Raw genomic sequence first — 25,113 nt, 5'->3', positions numbered from 1 at the left:
AATAAGCAAGACGTCCCACTCACGCTCTTCGTCGTCATCCTCGACGGGCGGCCGGTCAGAGGGCATCTGCTGGATCTCCCGCCGTGTGTCTTCAGTGGACTGCATTGGCCCCAGTCGGTGCTCTTGCTGGCTGATCCAGGACGGCGTGAAGCCGCAGTCATCGGCTGGACTAGAGGGCTCAACTGCAACAAAAAACTTTGTTAGCACGTCGGGCTAAGACGCACGCCACTGGATCGAGCCGTCGCTTACCTTCTTGAGGCTCGGGCTGTGACGTCGTCGCGTCGGGGGCGCTCCTCTTGGGCCCCGGGTCCGTGTCGGCCATATTGACGAGCCACACCATGGTTGCTGCAAGGAAAAGGACAAGCTGGAATTCTTTTTGCTTTTTTTCCTCGACGACAAAGTGGTTAGCCCTGTTGACTGACAGCAAGAATGTACAAGTGCTTCTAATCTGGACTCTCACAAATTCTTCCTGCGTTTATGTGGCTTCCTCCCACATGCCAAAAACACATATGATATGCACCCTGGAGTCGTTACATTCAAACGCATGTTTTCATGTGTGTTATCAAGATCCCTATATGGTTGTTAATGTTTACAACAACACGCCTGAGGTTTGGGAAAGGCTCTAAATCAAGCCCAGTGAACTTTCGGCACGTGGGTCACATGTGGCCTAGCGTGAGCACTCGATATGATCCGTCACGTGTCTGTAAAAAACAGAAAATTTTGACGGACAAGCTACAAAAAAAGTCAGGAAAAAAATGCTCAACGCATAAATGTGCGTTGCATGTTTTTTGTTTTTTTCCCCCCTAATTTGGCAAGGCATTATAGGAACCCAGAGTTATTGACACCTGATTTACACAATGCTATTAGGTATATTATTAATATATAAATTTTAAATTTACCACAAATTATGACCCCAATTCATAATTCAAATTTACATGCACATGAACCCAACCGCAAATGTAAAACTTTAAGCAAACTGTAAATACGAAACAGGAAGATTACAATTTAATCCTCATTTTGTACAATATAAACAAATGATGGAATGTGCCGTCAACCTGTGATTAATCCAGATCTGATCCAGATTGAGCATTTTGCTGGAATTTAATAGAACTAACATCTGTGAGGCTAAGTCCACTTAGCACGTTTCTCACACTCCCAACAATCAAATTTTGGTCACCGCAGACTCCTGGGAGGAATTAATTATTGAACAAAAAATTGCCCAATCATTTTTCCACCCAGCTGTTAAATAAATACTATCTAATCTTGCATTTTTTATATTTTCTTTGAAAAAAAATAATAAAAAAAAAAAAAAAGGGGGGGGGGGACAACAGCATTCTCCCTTTTCATGTTTAAACCTTTAATTTATACTTTGCATTAAAAACAAAAAAAAACTTTGTTTAATTTATTTAAAAATATATATATATTTAAAAGAGGAGAATACAGGTAGTCCCTGGTTACGACGTACCCGACTTACATGATTTTGACTTTTTTTTTTATAATGTTGACTTTTGTTTTGTGATGCATGCTTTTATCTTGGCGCAGGAAGCGTAGCACAGGTAGTACTAATGGCACGCGAGTAACACATGTACACACAAAGAACGTATATGCGCACACGAAGAAGAGCACACGGGCACGCGCACACATGGGGAAGAGCGCATTTGTTCCAATGAAGAAGTCTCGTATCCGAGTGAGACAGAGAGGGGAAAGCCTGCAAGCCTGCGCGCACATTTGTTGCTTGTGAAGCATCTACGGAGACAACGTGTGTATATAACACCATTTGTACTGTTTATTGTCCGTTTTCAATTGTGGCTGAATACTTGGGGCGAGTTTATGTAATTGTTTTTGATGATGTGTGGACGCTAACTGATAAATGCTAATTGTCTGTGTGGATTGTTATTGCTGTATCAGCAGCAAGTTATCAATGCAACTTTGAATTACTGTTATTGAAGATGAAACTGATTTAATTTCATTTTTATTTTAGTTAGATTCTGCAAGTGTTGATGTCATGAGCATGAGAATAAAATCACCAAACCACACAGACGTCTGGCATCCTCATTTCGGAGCTTAAGCCAGGACTTAGCTTCAACATCTTGGCGAGGACAGCACAATGATGTATAATACATGTTTTTACACAATTATTTTGATATTTGGGGGGTATTTAGGGGTTCTTAAAGGGTTAATAAACTCGTTTGCTCCCAGAAGCGTATATATACATTCTATTTTTAAATGCTTCATTGTCACAAAAACGTAGTTATACGTCTTTTGCGTTTTTTTTGTTTGTTTTGTTTTGTTTTGTTTTTTTACAAGAAGCGATCTATCTGAGAAACAAAAAAACAAGGCTCCAAACCCATTTTAAAGCAATAAAACTGGCCACTGGAAGGCAGTACCGCATTTTGTAAGACCCGCAACCCGATTCAACAGCAATGAACGGCCGGGCAGCACGGTCAGAGCGCTGGCGGCATGATGCCAGGTGGCGCTCCGACCGAACAAAACAACAGAGAGGACGCCTGGGAGGCCAGGCGCTGGACGACCGAGCAAAACGAGCAAAACCCCCAGTGCAGCGGCTCGCCGAGCTGACCCCACAGAGACGCAAAAGTAATCCATCTTTGTGAGACAGACAACGATGAGGGAAAAGTTTACATGGCTGACGTGGCGACAACGACGTCATCTCGGTGACAAAGCATCATCTCTCAGTAGTCATATGTAGATAAATTGTTACCTTGCTATCAAAAGCTCTATTTGACTGGTTGTTCATGGTATTTTGTAAAAGGAAAACATTATTCAGATGTTTGGCATGTAACTAATGCAAAAAATAGCTTTGTTAAAATCAATGTTTGAAATGTATGCGTTTACAAAAAGCTAGTTTTCTCCGTTTTTTCATCAGAAATGGGAAAATTGCTCAAACTAAGCTGTTTTCTAATGCTGATTTCTAAAGAATGGAAAAAGATATTAACTTACTTTTTTTTCCTGCAGAGCAGGGGTCGCGTTAACCGAATATTTTCCGTCGTTGACTGATTTTTTTAAAACAGTGACGGAAAAAACTGAAGTCCATCTGTCATTTTGACAGGTTGCAATTCACACCCCAGACCACAGGGTGGCGAGTGAGCATATTAATTAGCTATTGTCTTTCTTGATGCATGACGTCGTTGGCCTTACTCTGAAAAATGTCAAGGCAACTGAGTGTCCGAAGTTTCTTCAAAAAGCCCCAAAACGACGATGGTATTGATAAAAGAGGTGAAAAAAGACGGACTGCACAAGCGGGCACGCAATTCAAGTCCATGCGCACCAGGAGGAAATTGTGAGACTGCGTTCAGGCCACAGCAGGTGAACTGTTAATGTCATTGTTCCATATGCTACATATGGTATCTGCTTGATGTGTGATGATGGCACGGTGTGGATTCTCTGTTAAGCTTGTTCGGACAGAATATTAATTTAAAATGAATGAAAACTAAATACTATTGAATATGTTGAAGCGGTATGCAATGTTGAGTCTTGTTAGCTCGAATTGCTGTGTCCAGCCGCCGTAGCTCTGCTGCTCTCTGTGAACTCTCTATTCAAGCCGGAACGCACGCGGCTCTTAAGTGTCTCTGTCACGTGACTGTGTCGTAGCCGGTAACGCACTTGGCCAAATGGACACACAAGTACGGAAGGTGAATTATGCCAAACAAAGGGTCACCACAATGTCATTATCGTCATTTTAAAAATTTAAGTGACGGGTAAAAATAGATTATGACCGGTTTTTTATGACCCTGTCAGTCAAAATGACAGACAACGAAAAAGTCTAGCGCAACCTCTGCTGCAAAGTCTAATCTTTCTTTTGGTGGGTTCCATGTTTATATAGCAATAGAAGAGAATTTTCTGTGGGCCTTGCAAAATCAGTCAAAATCCAGAAAAACGGCCGGGAGCGAAGGGCCTTGCTCTGGTGAAAATTGCTGGGAATAAATGAGTTAAGATTTATGTGAAAATTCAGGTCTCATCGCCAGCATAGGAACAGAACTCGTTCGTAACGCGGGGACTACCTGTACTGCTTTCTGTAGTCCTTGATGAAAGTAGATTATCTAGGTAATCAATAAAAATGAAATATTTGCAAACATCTGCTTTCTAAACGATAATAAATATCTGCTTTGTTATGGAAAACTACCGTATTGGCCCGAATATGTATGGTGTTTTTTTAATTGAAATAAGACTGAAAAAGTGGGGGTTGTCTTATATTCGCGGTCTAGACGTTATACCCATTCACGACGCTAGATGATGCCAGATCTCATTGAAGCGATGTTCTGTCATGACAGATCTCAGCTACTGTCAAGTTTAACCAGTTTGCATTATTTTATTGCAATGTTTTTCCTTATTCAGATTTGTTTCAAGACTACAGTTACAGTTAGACTTCACTTTGATGGTTAATGCAGTTATTGCAATTTTGTTGTTTTATCACAATAGATTGGTTTATTTACATTTAAAATACCATTCGTTTACGAATGTGATTGCACTTTAGTTTACATATTTAAATGTTCAGATATTAAGATTTGAATGAGGAAAAATAACATGCTTTTTCTCTCAAATATATTGTTATAATCATTTGTTTCAGATGTACTATAATTATTTTTTGTGTAAAAATTAATTTGGTGTTCATTAAGTCTTTTTTCAAACTTGAGTGAAAAAAGAGGAGGTCGTCTTATAATCAGGGCCGTCTTATATTCGGGCCAATACGGTATAATACAGTGGCATTGTTACATATTATTCCTTGTCCAGATTTTCTCAGTGCATAGTTTTTGGGACCAATGCGCATTTACAGCATTTACAATTCAAATGATAAATCTAAAAAACTATAACAGCAAATAAGATGTGATGTTTACATAAGCAGATAAATGGGCAGCGTTTAATCAACTATCAAAATAATAATTTGACGCAGCCCTGACCTATACCAGTACCAGTACCAGTTGGTTGCCGTTAGTGGGACTGAAACATCAACATTCACTGTTTGTATCGCTGATTTATAGCCACATAAATCTGAAGTAATGTGGGAAAATTAGGAGTCAAGAAATGACCGTACATGAGTAGATAAGAGCAGGAAAAATAGGCTCGTTCCGCTCCTGAGCGGTCTCCACCAAGATCCTCAGAGGGCCTTTTGGACACAGCACCGCCAATAGATCTGAACACAAAAATAGCCGTGAAATGTTAACATGGGTGAAAAATGTCCCCGCGAGCGTGAAGCGAGTCTTTTACTCACCGTATACGGATATGACGGCAAGTATGAGCCAGGCAGTCCACTCGGGAAGATACTTGATGAAAACCAGTGCCATTAGAGCGCTGATCATAATGAGGTAGGCTTGTTGGAGGCGCAGTGGCCCTTTCCAGTGGATGCACATCATGCCCACCACGCCGAAGTTCCACACAATGACCGCCAGCGTCAGGTAGTCCATGGCTACATTGTAGGTTTTGAACACCTCCCTGGCGGCGAGCAGGACATTAAGATGAAAAGGGGGAGGGTTTGAATCAGAGAAAGAGGGGGTCTTACTTGAGGTAGATGTAGGAGAAGAAGAAGAGCAGGAGCAGAGAGGATATGAAGAGCCAGCCTTGGATTACCTGACGAAAAAAAACAAGTTTGAATTCTTATTTCTGTTCTGTCGTTGCCGGGTTTTTTGTTTTGTTTTGTTTTATTTTTAAAGTTGAAAAGACTGTTCATGCTAGTGCTTGGCGATATGATTATATATATTGTCGAAAACACATGTATGTATGTATGTAAGTATCATCATAATTTCTCTTTATCGTCACTATCATCATTTTGAATCATCAAAATTCATTCCGGATTCCCAAAAAATTGCGACACTAATCAAATTTGGAATAAAAACAAAATACAATTATTCATAATATAACATAAATGACCTATTAAAGTTTTAAAATGAGAAAATGTATAATTTTAAGGGGAAAATAAACTGGTTTTAAATTCCATGGTGTCATCAAATCTCCAAAAAGTTGGGACGAGGCCATTTCCCCACTTTGACACATCCCATCCTCTTCTTATAACAGTCTGCAAACTTCTAGGGATCGAAGAGACAAGTTTCAAGACAAGTTTGGAAACAGGTTGTCCCATTCTTTGCAACACTCCATTTTAAATGAGCCCTGCCCCAGAAAAAACACCGACGCTTCAGGGTCCTGTTTAGAAATGGCTTCTTCATTCCACTCTACATTTTCCGCAAGGAAAGACAGATGGCACAACAATCGTTTCTGAAAGTATTAGTATCTGATGATTGCTGCCACCCTTCCCACTTGAAATGGATTGTATGTCTATCGCCGTCAAGAGCACTGAATCGTGATCATTCACTGCCGACACTCCTAGTTGAGCCAATGGACATGACGTACCCTGTAGCAACGGTATTTGTAGAGCAGCACTAGCACCAGCGTCATGACGATGATGACGGATATCATTATGGTGGCGTTGAGGATGGAGTTCAGCGCCCGTTCTCCCACCGTGTCTGTATCCTCTGGGAACGGCGTGTAGATCCTGAAGTGTAAACGAGATCATTACTAAAAAGACAACATCAACTGGAAATATGGCACAAAAGCACATTTTGATTGACATAAAGACATTACATTGACCATAAAAAAAGGTATCTTATTTCAAATATACAGTTTTGTTTAAAAAAAAATAAATAAATAAATAAATAAATAAAAAAGAAAAACATTTTTCAAAGGCTTGTCAGTCCATTAATTTTTGACTTTCTTGGAAATTGACAACTTTTTAATTGCTATTAGCTATTATTGCTACAAGTTTCATTAATTTAAATTTAAGGCTTTTAAAGGCCACTTAGAAATAAATGTAACTCTTGACTGTCATTGATGAAGACCATGAGTTGCTGAAAAAATTAACTGGTTTGATATTGGCCACACATAACCTTGACATATTACCAATTTCAACACTGAAACTTGGGAAACCGATCAACAAACTTCTCACTGTTTGAACGGTTTTAATGGAATTCCATCAATAAACTGAATAGTACTAAAACATCAATAGCTAGAACATTCAATTCCAGCCATCCCGATTCAAATGGATTTGATGCCTAGCACTGTCATCGGCAGTGAATGAGTTAATGTCCTAAACTCTTAAACCTTATGTAAAACCCTAAATGTAAACCTTTTTAACCTAAAACAATAAGTCAAAATGAATTTGGACTCATGTAAAGGACTGTCGATCAAACTAAGTACACGAATCAGGGTCAATTTCTTAAGACCTCTGATGATGGAGAAAATCATGTTTAGACAATACACATGATAAACACAAAGAATTTAAACCGCTTAGAGGTGCAGCCATTTTGAGACATACACACATATACACATGCGCATATGATCGTATGCATTAATGATGTCACAACAGGCAATTATATTCACATTCCAAAGGCTAAAATACTACAGTCGTTGATAAAATGGCTGCCCACTTCCTGGAAATTCTTAAAGGGTACATCAGATAGAATGACATGTAGTTCTTAAAGATAAATGTTGGTACAAGTTACAATATTTTGATATTAAAACCCCTCTTAATGTTTCAGTTTTAATAAAATTTGTGAAATTTTAAATCCAAAAATAAACTAGTAGCTCGCCATTGTTGTTGACATTGCACGGCGGTGACGTCACATGGCCACGCTGCTGTACTTCACAGTGTCACTCTTTAACTATGTAAGGTGGAGTGATTTAAATACAAGGCAAAGTGTCATTGGCGAGTTTTAAAGACAATGACTGCGTTTTGTTGTCCCTCAACTGATGCCGTAGTAGAGTGTTGTCTTCACAACAAGACTCCTGATAATGGCTCCCAGCATCATAGTTTGTATATTGTGACTAAATATTGCCATCCAGTGTATTTTAGAGCTAAACAAGCTGCTAAAATGTTTAAATAGAATTTGACCAAAGTCTGATTAAGTTTCATGTGTATTTTGCATATATATTTTGATTGTGAATGAGTGAATGCCAGTTCCCTTTGCTGTTTAACTGTGTGATGTGTGAGAATAGGGCCTCATTAATACAGATGAAATCACTTTTCTTTTTGTGAACATTATTTTTTGAGAGATGAATATTATTTTTGTTGTATTTTCACTATATGATACTTATGTTTGTTTTGAAGGAGTTGCTGAAGCTTATGCCAATAAACGGGGCGGTCCGAGCTACGAATCAGAACGCCTGTGTCCACTTACACTCCTTTGTGGATTAAAGGAAAACTACTGCGTCAGTCAAGGGACAAAACAGACTCATTGGCTTGATCCGTAATTAATTTAAAACTCACCATTGACACTTTGTGGCGTATTTAAATCACTACCTTACATAATTAAAGAGTGACACGTTTTTTTTCTTTTTAAAGTGACACGCAGAATTCAGGCAGCGTGGCTATGTGACGTCACCGCCCAGCGACGTCAAAAACAATGGTGACCTACTAGTTTTTTTTTTTTTTTTTTTACAAATATGATTGAAATGAAAACATTAAGAAAAGTTAATATCAAATTATTATAACTCGTACTAACATTTATCTTTTAAGATCTACATGTCTTTCTATTCGAGGTAAGTTTTTCTTCACAGTTGCATCAGAAAAACAAAATTCTATGTTTTTTTTTCAATTTATCAAAAAAATTCTTGCCATTGGGATGGACATGATAATGCTGGTGTCTTTCCCTTTAAGAAAAAAATCAATATATACACAAACCAAATAAACTTTAGAAAATATAGTCCAAAATTAATTATAAAATTTCACAGCCACCTTGCAACTACAACAACAAAAAAACGTCACTACTGAAATGTCAAGAAAATTTATCGGAATTTTACACAATGTAGCACAATTTAAAATTTAAGGAATTAAGGGAGATAGTATGAGAGCAGAGGATGCAGATGTTAGATGGAGTCGACTGATTCGTTGTGGCGACTGACCCCTGAAGGGAAAAGCCGAAAGAAAAAGAAGAACCACCTATTTTATCCCAAGTTTTTAAAAGATTATTTCAACATCCAAACTAGGTGTCATTTGTAGGCCCTTTAAGTGATGAATAATACAAATTTAAAATAAGAAAAATTGCCACTGCTTTTTCCAAGACTCCTAATCAAGCATACTAAATTCAAAGCCTTTTAGACTTTTGAGACCCCACAGGGAGCCTGATATATGATACTATATATATTTATGGGAGATTTTTTAAAAGAAATTGCTCCATTCCCCTAAAAAGTGCTTGTTTATCAAACGCTACAATGGCGCCACTCAGTGGCCGTTGTGTTCTTGTCCACTCACAGTCTCTGGCCGTCTTTCTGTGTGTAGAAGCTGACCGACTTGATAGTCGCCACCACGACCACCATGCACAGAGTCACAGGGACGAAGAGCATAATGACGTGCTTGGCGCCGTACTTCAGCGTCAGCTCCTCATCATCCTCCTCGTCTGCCTCCACCATGCGGGGGGGCCCGGCGGAGGGGGCCTGGCCGTTCTGCTCAGGACCCCCTCCTCCTCCAGAACCCCCCCTGGACCGAGGCCTGGTGGTCCCGCTGTCTCCTTGATGCTGTTCAGTGCCACCGTTGGCCCCCAATTGGTCCTGAAAAAAGAAAGAGAGGTTGAGTAAGTGAGTGGGAGTTCTGTATTCATTGAATAACTGGCTGAAAATTGACGCCGCTAGCTGTCCAATCTGTTTGTACTGGGATGACTTAAAGCAGGGGTCAGCAACCTTTTTGGTGTGGAGTGCCACTTTCAAATTTTCTTGTCAATCAGTGTGCCACACCAAGATTAATGACACACATTCGAATTTTTACATCCAGCTGAGCTGTAATTTTACTCCAAACAAAACAACATGGACATACTGTACATTGAAACCATATAACCATTGTTGTTAATAATGGCGTTAGAATATAACGGCGTTACTAACGACGTTATCTTTTTCAGTAATGAGTAATCTAATTAATTACTTTTCTCATCTTGGCAACGCTGTTACCGGTACTGAGGATGGAAAGGTGTGCGTTAATATGCGTTACTTATTTGAATGACGCGAGAAAAGTCTGACTCACCGAGACAACAGAGCAGAGCAGGAGTGGGGAGGAGGCAAAAAAGTTGTGACGCCGAGCAAACGCGATGCTAGGTGGCTCCAATAATACCTGACTGTAGCCGACAGCCTACAAACTACGCCCACATGATATGGTAGATATGGTAGATATCACATATAGAACTAGAACTAGATGTGAAATGACACGGCAGCGTTAGCAACATGTACAGTATAGAAACTGGATGCGTTAGTAAACAGAAGCAGTAGACTTCTTAGGAAGGCTCTGTTGTGGAGAACTTTCCTCGCGAACCTAAGCAACTTTTTATCAAAAATACTCCTAAATCGGCAAAATCTTGAATCTATCTTTAAATGATGAAATAGTTTTAAAACTTCCACATGTGAAAAGTAGACAGAAAGGAACTAATGCAAGAATGGGAGCAATTTTACCAACTTTTAACGATTGATTCAGGGTAAAGGGTAAATTAGGGTAAAGAATTGGGCTAGGGCCAATTGTCCCAAAAACCTTTTAAATTTCACATAGTGTGACCAATGTTTTTTTTTGTTTATTTTTTTGAGGGGAAAAAAAAACCAAAACATGAAAATTATCACCAGTTACTTTGCCAAGTAACTAATTACTCTTACATTCAGGTAACTGAGTTACTAACGCAATTACTTTTTGGGAGAAGTAATTTTTAACTATAATTAATCACTTTTTTAAAGTAAGATTAACAACACTGGGTGTTACCAGGATACCAGGTGTGGGTGGGCATTAGTCTTACCTTGGGGAGCAAAAAAAAAAAAAAAAAAAAAAGCGTACGTCTACTGCATCTTAAAACGTGTTTTGTTTTCTCTTTGAGATAACTGTTGTTGTGATTTGGTCTAAACAAATGAAAGTTGATTTTTATTTGACTTCACACATCCATAACTGAACAGTATGGATATGCAGGTGACAATGTTTTTTAGGTAACATATTGTGGTTCCTCGGTTTTATTATTATTATTATAGTTATTCTTTGCACCGCAGCCCCTTCGAGCTCAATTTGACCCCCTTACAATGCTTCAAAATGCACCAAAACGGACAGGCAGGTCAAGACAGGTGCAATCTTCGATACCGTGTAAAGACAAATTCCAAATACACTATGTAGCGCCCCCTAGCAGTAATTCTTTGTCACGCCGACGCATTGAGCCCTACTTTGACCCCCTCAGAATGCTTTAAAACTCACCAAACTCAAGAGCCAGGTGAACACTGGTGAAAACTTAGATAAAATCTAAAAATAAATAAATTTAAAAAGTTCAAAATACGCGTAAATGTGTGTAGCACCCCCTAGGAACAAAACCAACATTTAATTTCTTTTCTTTCTTTTTTTTTTTTTAAGGTGAAAGAGGAAGTAACAACACAAAGGTTAAAACTTAGAACACATCAGTACTATATGAATGGAATACCATACGCGGTGCCCAGACTGCCGTTAGTACTACATCCAGTTTTCTTTAGGTGGGCAGGGCGTGTCCGTGGGTGGGTACTGCCCCCCCCCCGGTAACGCCCCAGAGTGCAACAGTAATAACAGCTGTACAGCAGCATCATCTCATGTAAACATATTACACACACACACACACACACCCGCCCACCCCCACACACCCCAACAAAAAAAGGGGAACAGGTGTGATTCTCAGTGCAGGTCTCTTACACAGTACAGAGCGGGCTGTTTTAACCTTCAAAGTCAGAACAGCCTTACATTTTGTCTTGTTCATTAGCAACTTTAAACAGTGAATTATAAGCACGATTTTAGATTTTTAAGCATTAATTTACGCCATATTCGTGTTGACCATGTGTCAACTACGCGCTCCTCCGACGTCAGCCGGCTTATCCAGTGGTCATGCTCCAGCTGCTTCCCCGGCAAACGAACTTTTCTGCCCGCAGCAGGGGGATGACGAGCTGTAACTTGCTCGGCGCCGGGTGGGTTTCCGATCGGCAGAGACAATCGACAACCCTGGCGCAGTGTGATATGATCCGGGCTAGTTTTGAGGGATTTCTTTTTCGCTTCGAAAATCAAAAATAAGACAGACATCACTCGGTTCGGGTTAGCATGTCGGCTAGCTGTCACGCCTCCTGGTTTGTTTATGCTCTCCGAAGCCGGAACAGGGAAATGACAAAAGCCGGACTAATTCAGGTGGCATAAAATATCCTTATGGAGGTGCCAAGAAGTCGACAGGTTTGACCAGTATGGAGTAATTTTGCCATGTCCGACTAAATAAATGCATTTTAAAAATTTCATATTCCACTTAGCACAAGACTGTTATTTATCATGACCATACCATTTATTTAGCAATTGGGGAAAATATTTTGATCAAAAGAACATCCTGTAAAAATATTGTAGTGGATAGATTGAAACAATGACATTTAGCTGCTCTCTTTATCGCATTTTCTTCGTTCTGAATAATTCCCCCTCAATGGGCCAAATTCTAAATCAGATGAACTCATGACCCTGCCGACGTCATCCTCCATTTGGGGACGATAGAGCGCTATAATGGCAGGCGTGGCTGAACGGCAGATTAAAAGACTTGTTTCTCGTCATCTGCGCTTTGCCAAATTGTTGTACAGGAGGTTCCAAAATGTTTGACCCCATTTCGTCGGCCAATAATTTTGACAATTTTCGTTGGAATGACCTTAAATTTTCACAACTTGTGGAGAAAAGTTTCAAACTTTTGTGTGTAACATTTGGCATTTCTATCTTTTCAGGTTAAGAAATGCCGTTCACTTCAAAAGAAAAGGCATTTTGCGTGTTAGAGTATGCTCGGACTCAGTCAGCGTGCATTCTTCACAAATTTTGCAAAAAAGGCACCAACTAACGACAAAACAGAGAATTACAGCTGCACTGGAAACTGTTACCGAATGCTACATGCAACGACATGCTACAGCGAGTTTGGCACGAGCTCGAATACTGACTCGACATGTGCAGAGTGACAGGTGGCGCTCATATTGAACATTTAAAAAAAATCTGCCATAGAACCAAGAAATATTTGTACTTTTCTATGTAAACTTAACCAATAAAACGTATGACCTTCAACATAAAGTGTATTTAGTTTCATTAAGATCCATCAAGTAGTTTTTGAGATATGGGCATTTAGAATTGGGTCAACCATTTTGGATCACCCTGTACGTAGTCGAATCTCACAATATGATTCTAATTCACATAATAATGCTATTTTAAGACTTTTTTTAATCTTGTCATACGCACTTTAGTGCACATTCTTAAATTATTTTAATTGTGTTTATTTCTATATTGTTCAGATTTATTGTAAAAAATAAAAATAAAAAAGGTGTGTGTGTGTGAATATGACTTAAAATATCTTTTAAATATGTATATTTTTCGTTAAAAAAAAACTAAAAAAAACAACTTTCTAAACAAAAACAACTTATTAATTAATAAACACAATAAACTGTAAATATTTTCATATTTCTGTAGTGAAAGCAGCTTATTATTGCTGATATTGTTTCCCTCTTTGTTTCTTTTGATCTTTCTTTTACGTATACCATTATTTTTTTTCCCTTTAAAAAAAAAAAAAAAACAGCTGATTACACAGGGCAACAATTTGAAAAAAACATTTGTTTTTAACTAATTTTTGGTTGCAGGATCCAAAACTTCTGCTCTGTTTTTCTCAATCACACCAAGTTTTTTTTCTCCATTGTGTTATTGTTGCAATTAATAAAATGAGATATTTGCAAACATTAACTTTTTTCATTGAAAAACAATTAGTTACATAGTTACACAATAAGTGCATAGTTTTTGATTGCAATGAAATTTAAGCTGAGAGTAACATAACAGACTAATTATTTGTTGCAGGCCTAATGGCAGCCAATGACTTTGAAGACAGGAACATACTTTTCAAAAGAGCAATGTTGATGTTGTAATGCTGAAATGGAGTCAGGTGGTACAAGTGACAGCACTTGCTGAAGCCCAAGCAGATATGTCCAAACAAAAGATATTTTATCTGCAAGTAGTACGTGTTTATTTTCAAGTCATCACTGCTCATCACATGATTCCATCAGGGTGTTTATAAAGTGGACTTTGACCATGTGTGGCAACACCTTAATGTACAAAAGACACATACCCTTGTGTGCACACTCATTCATCAAATACAGTGCCACACTCACACAAATGTTGCAAGTCTGTACGAAGCTATGGTTTTCCGCGTGTTGTCACTCACCACGTTGTTTTCCACGTCTTGCGCATTGTTGGCCATGTTGTGACGTGCCGTGCTAACAAGCACGATTAGTGATGATCAAGTAGTTGTTGCCCTGATGGGAAAGAAAACAGCAGGAGATTGCGTCAACAGTTATCGGCAACGCCAGTTTTATACCATTAAAACGGTGACGAGCATGAGGAAGTGACTAAGAGAAGTAGTCACAGAAGAAACAGCGTATACAGAGGGGCAAATAAGTATTTAGTCAACCACCAATTATGCAAGTTCTCCCACTTAAAAAGATTAGAGAAGTCTGTAATTGTCAACATGGGTAAACCTCAACCATGAGAGACAGAATGTGGGAAAAAAACAGAAAATCACATTGTTTGATTTTTAAAGATTTTATTTGCAAATCATTGAGGAAAATAAGTATTTGGTCAATACCAAAAGTTCATCTCAATACATTGTTATGTACCCTTTGTTGGCAATAACGGAGGCCAAACGTTTTCTGTAACTCTTCACTCTTCGCTTGGTGTAAAGAAATCAATTGTGGGAGCAATTATTAGAGAATGGAAGACATACAAGACCACTGATAATCTCGCTCGATCTGGGGTTCCATGCAACAATTCACCTCGTGGCGTCAAAATGATAACAAGAACGGTGAGCAAAAATCCCAGAACCACACGGGGGGACCTAGTGAATGACCTACAGAGAGCTGTGACCACAGTAACAAAAGCTACTATCAGAAACACAATGCGCCGCCAGGGACTCAAATCCTGCACAGCCAGACGTGTCCCCCTGCTGAAACCAGTACACGTCCAGGCCCGTCCGCAGTTCGCTAGAGAGCATTTGGATGATCTAGAAGAGGACTGGGAGAATGTGTTATGGTCAGATGCAATCAAAATAGAACTTTTTGGTACAAAACATAGGTTCTCATGTTTGGAGGAGAAAGAATACTCAATTGCACCATACCCACTGTGAAGCATGGGGGTGGAAACATCATGCTTTGGGGCTTTTTTTCCTGCAAAGGGACCAGGACGACTGATCGGTGTAAAGGAAAGAATGAATGGGGCCATGTATTGAGAGATTTTGAGTGAAAATCTCCTTCCATCAGCACGGGCATTGAAGATGAAATGTGGCTGGGTCTTTCAGCATGACAATGATCCCACACACACAGCCAGGGCAACAAAGGAGTGGCTTCGTAAGAAGCATTTTAAGGTCCTGGAGTGGCCTAGCCAGTCTCCAGATCTCAACCCCTTAGAAAATCTGTGGAGGGAGTTGAAAGTCTGTGTTGCCCAACGACAGCCCCAAAACATCACTGCTCTAGAGGAGATCTGCATGGATGAATGGGCCAAAATACCAGCAACAGTGTGTCAAAACCTTGTGAAGAGTTACAGAAAACGTTTGGCCTCCATCATTGCCAACAAAGGGTACATAACAAAGTATTGAGATGAACTTTTGGTATTGACCAAATACTTATTTTCCACCATGATTTGCAAATAATTAAAAAAAGAAAAAAACGAACAATGTGATTTTCTGGGGTTTTTTCCGCATTCTGTCCTTCACGGTTGAGGTTTACCCATGTTGACAATTACAGGCCTCTCTAATATTTTCAAGTGGGAGAACTTGTACTATTAGTGGTTGACTAAATACTTACTTCCCCCACTGTATATAAATATGAGAAAGACATTATCATTTTAGCAGATAAGAATATATCATTTGAGAAGGATGTAGTTGAAATAAGAGAGTAGTACATTTAGGAGAAAACTAAGTCAGAATTTTACACAGATAATATCGGAATATTAACTCAGAAAGTCACATATGAAGCAGAAAAGTTTAACATTAAACCAGAAAAAAGTCCTAATCATGCAGAGAAAATTTGGTACATTAAGGATCATCTTTAAACAAAAAGCCTTCTTTTGGACAACGACCGTTTTCATGCATAAAACCTCATTTGACATGATTAAATTAATGAATTATTATATCACTGTGGTTATTTTGGCTACTTGTTGATCACTTTTGTAAGCGATGATGAAAAATGATGAGTACATTTGATTTTTACCTGTTAGATTGTTATTTATATCTTATTAGAGCTGAAACGAATACTCGAGCAACTTGAGTTTAAAAACTGATCTTAGTAATTTTATTCACTTCGTGGAATCGTTTAATTTTGCCCGCTCTAAGCATTGCGTTTTGCCCGGACTACTTTTAATGTGGGACACTGCGCTGACGTCACGTGCGTAGAGGAAGAAGCAACCTGATGCATGATGCTAAGGTGGTAGCAGGTAGCGTCTAATGCGTCTTGTAGATATCATATTTATATAGAAATAAATGCAAAATGACAGACTCGGCGGCGTTAATAAACAACCGCTATCTTAAAGCAGTAGACTTCTCAGTGCTAATAAATAAGGGTGTAATGGTACATGTATTTGTATTGAACCGTTTCGGTACGAGGTGCTCGGTTCGGAACTGAGGCGTACCGAACGAGTTTCTGACGTAATATAACCCTTACTTTTCGAGGCTGTGAGTCGATCGGGTTAGTTTCTTTGTGTAGATTATATTAACTCCGTCTTCTTTACTATAATAAGGACCAACACGGTAGGACATTATAACCCAGAAATGTCAATGGCGCGACAATGTGACCGCCGCGAGAACGCAGTGAAACGCGGGCGTTAAAGTCAGTCAGCGTATGCACACCAGTCGCAGTGCGGCCGCGTGTTAGACGCGCCCCAGAAGCGGCTCAACACGACGCACGCGAAAAGAACGACAGAGTTTATTATTTGACGCGAGATGCGACCCTCCTGCGTCAATACTACTACCGGTAGCTAGGATCGGGCAGACCGGAAGTCACTCATGTAAAAATACGGTGGCTCCGGTCAATTTTCAAACTAATATGCAATCGTAACCCACTTTTTGAGTCCATCAGATCTCTTGTGTGGTAGATCGGGGCACAGTTGACTTGTCTTTGTTGATTTACTGCCGTCTTCTCTGCTATAATAATAACCAACACGGCCAATTTCAATGTTCAATGCAAAACCCTCCTACCACAACAAAACAAGTCGGAACTAATATTCACATAGGAACTAAAGTTATACAACATAAAATATACCATATAAACAGCGGTGCACATATTTCTTTTGCCCAGGTTCTCAGAGGAGGACCTGGAGATGTGACTTGGTCCTCATTGAGCTTGAGAGCCGCCCGCCTGATGCGATAAAATTATGACAAGCTTTACTTAGAGCCAATTACCTTAAATTAATTATATTAACAATTAATGCTTGATTAACATCAACTGGCACAACAAAATTGCCATTACTTTGAAGTGAAATGTAAAGAAATAAACATAAAAGCACTAATTCAAAATAAAGGGTATTATGCGGCTCCCACATTAACTCCAAGCCTTTGTAAAAGTGGGGTGTCCTCCTCGTAAGAGCTCATTGAACGTGCATGTTTAGCTTTGTAAAATGCGAGCAAAAACACGTTTGTCAGTGCATGGCGCTGTTCTTCAATAAGTTTTTTCCGCCACTTGTCCATAGGGCGAGTGGGGTCCTGTCTGACATCGATAGTTTGCTTAATTGCCACATGCTCTGTTTTTTTCGTGCTTTTCAAAGTTTGGATGGCTAAAATTCTTTGACCCTACATAAAATGCGCCGCTCATATTAACGACATTGGGATTCTCACGGCAAATGTTGCACCACATTTCCGTGTGAGCATCATTCGCTTCAAGCCATGGTACCTCCTGCAGCCACTTTTCAGCAAAAGTCCTTTTTTCCGGTAGCACCGGTGACGTCTCTGTCGTCTGTCTGTATTTTGACGGGGGTGGGGGAACACGGAAATAATTACTCAGTGGGGCCTGCCTCTATGACATTTTGAGAAGTGATTTTCTCGTGTCCGCCGCAAATACAGTGGTCAGCTATCGGTACGCAAAAGCGTATGGAAACCGTTGAGGGCCAGCGCGTTTGTCTACGTCCAGTACGCATGCGGACCACTTATGTGCACCCCTGCATATAAATGAATACTATATCAAATTTGTAAAATATAAACACATAATAAAATGAATAATAGCCCATTTAATAAAATAAATTGAAATGAGCTAAAACACCTGTAATTAAATAATAATAATAATAATACACAGATCCTGCTTACACAATTAAATTTATTAATTTCTGTGTGGCACTTTAACTTGAGAAAATCCACCGATAAAGCTTTTGAAAACCATTCATAAGAAAAAAAAATGATTAATTGAGGCATTTCATTTGTAAAATACATGTTAAAATCTTTGTCATTGGGATTGCTTTTCTCTTTAGCACAGGACTTCTTTTTTCTTCTTTATTTCAGAAAGAAAGCTGACCAATACGCGGGGTCTGAAAGGCAAATTGTTGTTGGATTACCTTTAAATACCCGCTACTTTTTGAGCAGAATTCTAGCTTTGTATAGGCTAATGTTCCTATTGTTGAAAGCACAAAGGTGTGTAATAAACAACTAGCACATTTACATTGTGCATTTTGTTTTCTTACTGTACCGAAAATGAACCGAACCGTGACCTCAAAACCGAGGTACGTACCGAACCGAGATTTTTTGTACCGTTACACCCCTACTAATAAATCAAATTAATGTTACTGTCCCTTAATCACGTAACGTTAGCCCGGCTAGGTTTCTATTAATTATGACTACTGTCGATGGGTGGCTAATGTGTTTTACATAAAGGCTTTATTTAATCTGTAAAAATATAGCGCTGTAGAGTGATGACGGTGTAAAATAAAAACGTAACAAAGCTAACTCTCAATTTTAGCTCAGTAGTCATTGCTGGATAAAACAAGCTGCACTGGTCCCTAATGTGCTCCAATAAAGCAGGTATCATACACTCATTTTGAACACTGCAAAAACCCAAAAAATCCTATTAGGAATTACAGTTTGGACTAACTTAAAAATTAACCAGAACTTAAAAATGGCTTGACACAAATGGAAATTCAATTGAAACACGTGGGAAAGACACCTAACTACTAAGTGATGTGTGTTATCAAGCGTAATGACGTTTTTAGGAAAGAAATAAGATCATTTTTTTAAATAAGATCTACAAGTTTATTTGCGTGAAAGCAATGAATTAGTCTTTCTTCTTTTTTCTAGTCACATCTGCGATGCAATTGTTGGCGGTTTTCAACAATGTACATAGAAAATAAAGACATCGATTAACTGAAAATGATTCAATTTTAGATGAAATGTCTTGTTTTCTCGTGAAAATTTATAATTGCTCTTTTAATGTTTTATCCGATTACTCAATAGAATTTTCAGCCGAATACTCGAATATTAAAATATTTGATAGCTGCAGCCCTACATCTTATATTACTCATATGCCAAAAACTTAGTTGCTCTGTTGATGCCATTTAATGCCACACCTTGCCATAATGGCTTGTACAAGGACTACCGTATGTCTAAATTATGCCAAAAGTGAAGTTGTCAGGTCAAATGTCAAGTACATGATATTCATGTCATGACGATTATGTATTGAACATTAAAAAATGTAGATTAAAAAATGACTTAGATAAGGCCTAAAACTTTCAGAATCCTCTATAATTGATCCTATTTTATATAGGTATTATCATTGTGTAAATGGGTCAAATAATTTGTTCCTCATAACTTCATTTCCGTTTGGAATTTTTGAATGAAATAAAAGGGCCATCAGTTGTTCTCTGAACCTTGTAGAATGGTAATAAAAATTGAAGAAAAAGATGACTTCTAACTTTTGGTGCCTAAAATTAGGGCGCTACGAATCACCATGATTCGATGAGGAAGAAAATTTCCATTAAAAATACGGGACAGGTTTGGACGAACCAAGTGTTTTTTTATTATTCCTAAACAGAGCCACTAGTTGGCAACGATGACAGCCGCACAAGAAATAGCCACGGCCGACCTCGCTGGCTAACGAAAATAACCACATAAACTTCACCGTTTGAATGACCCTCCCCGGCATTCCAACCTACCGTCAACAAATTGAGGATGACGAATTGGGCGACGTGGGCAGAGTGGGTAGATTAAGACGGGCTTTAAACGGGGACTTTCCCTTCTTTGTTCTTCCTGTTGACTTAGGCTACTTCCGGGGTGTGCTACTGAAATCTGCTTCCCTCGGATTTAGCTTCCGGGTTTCATTCCGCCTTAAACATGCTAATTTTTATTTATTTTTTTTTTTAAACAAAAAATGTCATACGCACTGTTTTATAAAACGATAATTGATTTGAATAAACATTTTTTTAATCTAATCCTCATATGACTGAGCAAAAATTCAAACGGCAACAGCTAAGAGAGACGTTCACTTCCCAGGGACTCAGTGGCAATTTCACTATTTAAAATAATTTTACGGAGACAGTTTTTATTAATTTGAAATAATCATTCATAAAATAATCCACTCATTTGAAAAAAATCCGATTCGTTTGTGACTTTTTTTTTTTGCAAAGTGTACTTCCGGTTCAGAGGTCAACTCGTCTAAGTAGCAGCGTTAGAAACGCGACAAGAATTTGCAAAAACCTAAACCAAACCGAACCCAAACATCATTTAAACGATGGTAGGCGGGCTCTTCAATTGAATGGCCTTTTATTCTATTGTTTGTTGCACACAAATTCTCCGGAACTATGATTTTTTTTGCGTTTGTTGAATGAGTCGACTAAAAGTTAGCATAAACACGGGCAAGTGAGGCGGCGACATTCGTGGATTTACAAGAGACGACTCTCGGTTTTATACTAGGCGTTTCGATTTTTATCTAAAATTAATTTCATTTCAGGTTCCTCAGAGAAATTCGTAAGTTAATGTTTTCTAATAAATAACTTTCGTTTATCTTGTACATCAGGTAAGGGTGAAAATATTGAAGGCATTTTACAGCATTATTTTTATGTTGCGAGTCGATTTAGATTGTCATTGAGGATGAGTTGGGTTGTTTAATATTTGAGGAGTAGGCAAGAAACCTAAAGACCCAGTTAGTTGTATATAAAAATCAATAATGTCCCATTTGAAACTAACAAATACTCTCCACGATTCTTTTTTCAAGTATGCATGTTTAGAACATTTGGCTGCAAAATAAATGATTTTATTCTGTCTACAGTCTCACACCATCCTGCTGGTGCAACCTACCAAGAGGCCTGAGGGAAGAACGTATGCCGACTACGAGTCCGTCAATGAGTGCATGGAAGGTAAAGTCGCTATCATCGTCATTGAGCTGTTATGACACACGCTATTTGAAAATATTGCTTTTTATCTTTAGATTTTGACCCAAAATATGGGAAAATATACCCATAATTTGTGGTGTCTGTAATATGTTTTTTTGTCTGTCTCATATGTGAGGTGTGTGCAAGATGTACGAGGAACACCTGAAAAGGATGAACCCCAACAGTCCGTCCATCACATACGACATCAGCCAGCTATTCGACTTCATTGATGACCTGGCGGATCTCAGCTGTCTGGTGTAAGCAGAGAAATCCCTCAATTAGTTTCTGACTACTTTTTGCCACTTTTAAGTAATAATTATTTTCAAACATTTTCTGCTTCAGGTACCGTGCAGACACGCAGACGTACCAGCCAAACAACAAGGACTGGATCAAGGAGAAGATCTATGTGCTACTGCGCCGTCAGGCCCAGCAAGCCGCCAACTGAACTCCTTTTATTCTTTTTTATTCTGCATTTTTTTCCTCTTTGTTGTTTATTTCCCAGTCGAAGGAAGGCATATTTTGTATTTTAAGGGTTGCATCATGAATAAAGATTTCATTTACATTACCACAAAAAAACTGTCATATGTTTATTTACCATGAGAAATGACACAAAGAGAACTCATCTATTTACATTAGAAAAATGTATTTTGATGAGACAGAAAATTGCTTTCTGTAGAACTTGTAATTTGTTACACAATATGTAACAATAGAAGAACATGCAAGGAACATTTCATGAGTAATTTTGTACACCATTTTGCAAAACTGCCATGATTAATCAGCAATGAATCGATGATCAAGGTAATTGACAACTGTATTCAGTTGTTTATTTGTAGACATTGTTGATCTAAGATTTGTCCAATCTGTTTTTCAGCCTCATAATAGTAAATATATAATATATATACATATATAAAATTAACAAAAAAGAGGGAAACCCCCGTATACTGTATTTTTCCAATAAAATTGTATTTTAATTAAAAAAGAAAAATGGGCATGAACACTTTTTAAAATGGTAATTTTATACATTTTAAAAGTATTTAAAATATACATATATTCCGATTTTTAGTTTCACCAAATGTAGTTTTTAATTGGTTTTAAGTTTTAGAAAAACTGAAAAATGAAACATAAGATTTCTGTTGTCCTCGATGAACGCAGACGATCATCTGTTATTAATCAGATGGATATATTCGCAAATATTGAATTTGCCTTAGAAAACAATTACCAAGGGCAAAGGTTTGCATAGGGATGGCAGGGACATAACACTACCAACTTTTCAGGATGCTGAAACTGTCCCCACCAACCTTTAAGCAACCATATATGAGTTATATAATAAGTTCAGTTATATATGGCGGTAAACACAGACAAGGCGGAAAACGCATTTTCCGCTCTTGCACCCCTCTTTGAAATAAACTGCTGTATTTTAAACCAAAAGAACTTATGTTTGATAGAATAATATGTCTATATGCTGCCTTAGCAGTCTATTGGCACATTAAGCCCCCAAACTATTTTTGATTTGTCCGTTTTACCCTGGAGACCCTCGTTTACAGATGTCGCGCAACCGCTTTTGTTTCAACTCAGCCATGAAAAGAAGGTAAGTAATTATATTTATTATTCGAAATGTCTATCATTTTTAGCTTAGAATCATTAATTGATGTTTAATATTTAATGAGAAAAATAAATTTAAAAAAAGACTAACAAATTATTCACTCGCATATTTTAAACTATTAAACAAATTACTTAACTATGAAAAAAAAATAGTGTCCGTAAAAAGGTCACGGATATCTACCTCATAACTATCATTGAATTGTATTTTTTTGTGTGTGTTATTGTCGCATTTCCCCGATATTCTAGATAATAAATAATCGATCCAAACAAGGAAAAATTGGGGAAAAAATGTTAAACGGGTAAATATTTGAAAAAGAAGATCTCAACCACTCATTGATGTCTGCGATTTCTGCATCGCGACCCTTGTTATATTAACATTTTTCACCCATAAAATCCCCCCAAAATCCAGCTGTGGGCATTCACAGTGTCTTAACACTCGGTGATACATGCTACACAGAGTTTTTGGATCGAAATAAGGTAAGTACGCGATAATATCTCATTAAAATCATGGTGTCTTTAATTATGCTCTCTCATGCTCTCACCTCGAGTTAGAGTTTAGGGGTTACGTTTTTTTTTTAAATGCCCTCCTATTCAAAATTTATTCTTCCCCCCAGAAAATTGAGACTGTAAGCTTTCCAATGTTGTATCACACATGCATATAGGACAGTTTTGAAATTTGGCCAAATTGGGGGTCTCAGAGCGGAACTTCAAGTCACCTGAGTGTTTTCCGCCATAGGTAATTTAGATTGTCTTCCCATATGTTGTAAGGATAGAACTGACCCTACCATTATCAAGTTATTTATTTTCATTATGTTCAAACTTACATTTAACCCTGTTCACTTGCTGAATGTGCTGGTCCATTTTTCCCCCCTCAAACGCACGCTTGATTGGCTGATGACTTGACCCATACCCGACACACACATGTACGGTCACATTCACACAGACCCGACAGAAATACATGTGGAACATGCCGCCGTCTCCGCCCACTATAAAGAGGAGGGATATTGGAAGTTTTTTTTCGACCAGCAGCAGCCACTGTAAGCAATTTAAAAAGACGCCAATGTTGTGGAGGTAGGAAACACACTGACCTGCAGAGTTTGCATAACATTAAACTGTGTGAACTTGTTAACCTGCAAAACTCGAGTAGGAAGCTGCTTAGAGAGACATGTCCTTCTGTTTGTATTTTCTACTGCTAATGTTGATTGAAGTGTGAGAAATTTAGTGAACTCTGCTGGAAACTATATAGAACTAGAAAAACGTGAGCAAGAAGCTGCTTAGAGAGATAGGGGCGCTGCATAAGCTCATATGTTGCTCACACGATAGAACATACACACAAAAATGATCATAATTAACTGTACATAAAAAAAAAAATTAAATTAAAAAAAAAACATTGGGGTGGGTGGATGCAGCGAGCTACCCACACTAGAGTTGCGATGGACTGATCAATCGTGATTGACGTAATGAGCACACCTGATTAAATCAATTAATTAGGTTCATATTCATGAGAAATGTAGCCCTGACCCCCATTTACCCAATTTTTTTGGTCTTATTAATGTCCCATCCTGAGCAAAAAAGTGTACGTGCAGGTTATGCCGTTACAGTGTATCACAAAAGTGAGTACACCCCTCGCATTTAAGTATATCTTTTTCATGGGACAACGCTGACAAAATGACACTTTGACACAATGAAAAGTAGTCTTTGTGCAGCTTATATAATAGAGTTAATTTATTTTCCTCTCAAGATAACTCAAAATATAGCCATTAATATCTAAACCCCTGGCAACAAAAGTGAGTACACCCCTTAGAAACTACGTACATCCCTAAATGTCCAAATTGAGTACTGCTTGTCATTTTCCCTCCTAAATGCCATGTGACTCGTTATAGGAGTGCTGTCAGCCTTGCTGCAGAGATTGAAGAGGTGGGGGTTCAGCCTGTTAGTGCTCAGACCATACGCTGCACTCTACATTAAATTGGTGTGCATGGCTGTCACCCCAGGAGGAAGCCTCCTCTGAAGCCGGTACACAAGAATGCCAGCCCGTCTCATCAGACCATAGGACATGGTTCCAGTAATCCATGTGCTTTGTTGACATGTCTTCAGCAAACTCTTTGCGGTCACATGACATTTTGGAGGGAAAATGACAA

The 25,113-nt window shown here is 38.4% G+C and overlaps 2 protein-coding genes across 2 annotated transcripts in view; one reads left to right on the top strand and one right to left on the bottom strand.

The window, feature by feature from the left end:
• Nucleotides 1-20,293, bottom strand: part of psen1 (presenilin 1) — a 29,133-nt gene extending 8,840 nt beyond the window's left edge. The window contains exons 1-9 of the mRNA XM_057860453.1: nucleotides 20,156-20,293; nucleotides 14,199-14,289; nucleotides 9,257-9,552; nucleotides 6,361-6,502; nucleotides 5,516-5,583; nucleotides 5,228-5,448; nucleotides 5,051-5,149; nucleotides 250-345; nucleotides 24-182 (exon numbers count right to left, since the gene is read on the bottom strand). Coding sequence (XP_057716436.1) covers nucleotides 24-182; nucleotides 250-345; nucleotides 5,051-5,149; nucleotides 5,228-5,448; nucleotides 5,516-5,583; nucleotides 6,361-6,502; nucleotides 9,257-9,552; nucleotides 14,199-14,234 — 1,117 coding nt within the window. The 5' untranslated portion in view covers nucleotides 14,235-14,289; nucleotides 20,156-20,293. The remainder of the gene's footprint in view (nucleotides 1-23; nucleotides 183-249; nucleotides 346-5,050; nucleotides 5,150-5,227; nucleotides 5,449-5,515; nucleotides 5,584-6,360; nucleotides 6,503-9,256; nucleotides 9,553-14,198; nucleotides 14,290-20,155) is intronic.
• Nucleotides 20,294-20,587: 294 nt separating this feature from the next.
• LOC130931314 (enhancer of rudimentary homolog) lies at nucleotides 20,588-21,940 on the top strand. Its single transcript, XM_057859992.1, has 4 exons — nucleotides 20,588-20,733; nucleotides 21,268-21,355; nucleotides 21,507-21,627; nucleotides 21,713-21,940. Exons 1-4 carry the CDS (start codon nucleotides 20,731-20,733, stop codon nucleotides 21,813-21,815), a joined length of 315 nt encoding a protein of 104 aa, XP_057715975.1. The 5' UTR covers nucleotides 20,588-20,730; the 3' UTR covers nucleotides 21,816-21,940.
• Nucleotides 21,941-25,113: the final 3,173 nt, after the last annotated feature.

Source organism: Corythoichthys intestinalis, chromosome 15, assembly GCF_030265065.1.
Source record: "Corythoichthys intestinalis isolate RoL2023-P3 chromosome 15, ASM3026506v1, whole genome shotgun sequence".
NCBI lineage: Eukaryota > Metazoa > Chordata > Actinopteri > Syngnathiformes > Syngnathidae > Corythoichthys > Corythoichthys intestinalis.
This window is presented reverse-complemented; position numbering and strand designations above follow the sequence as displayed.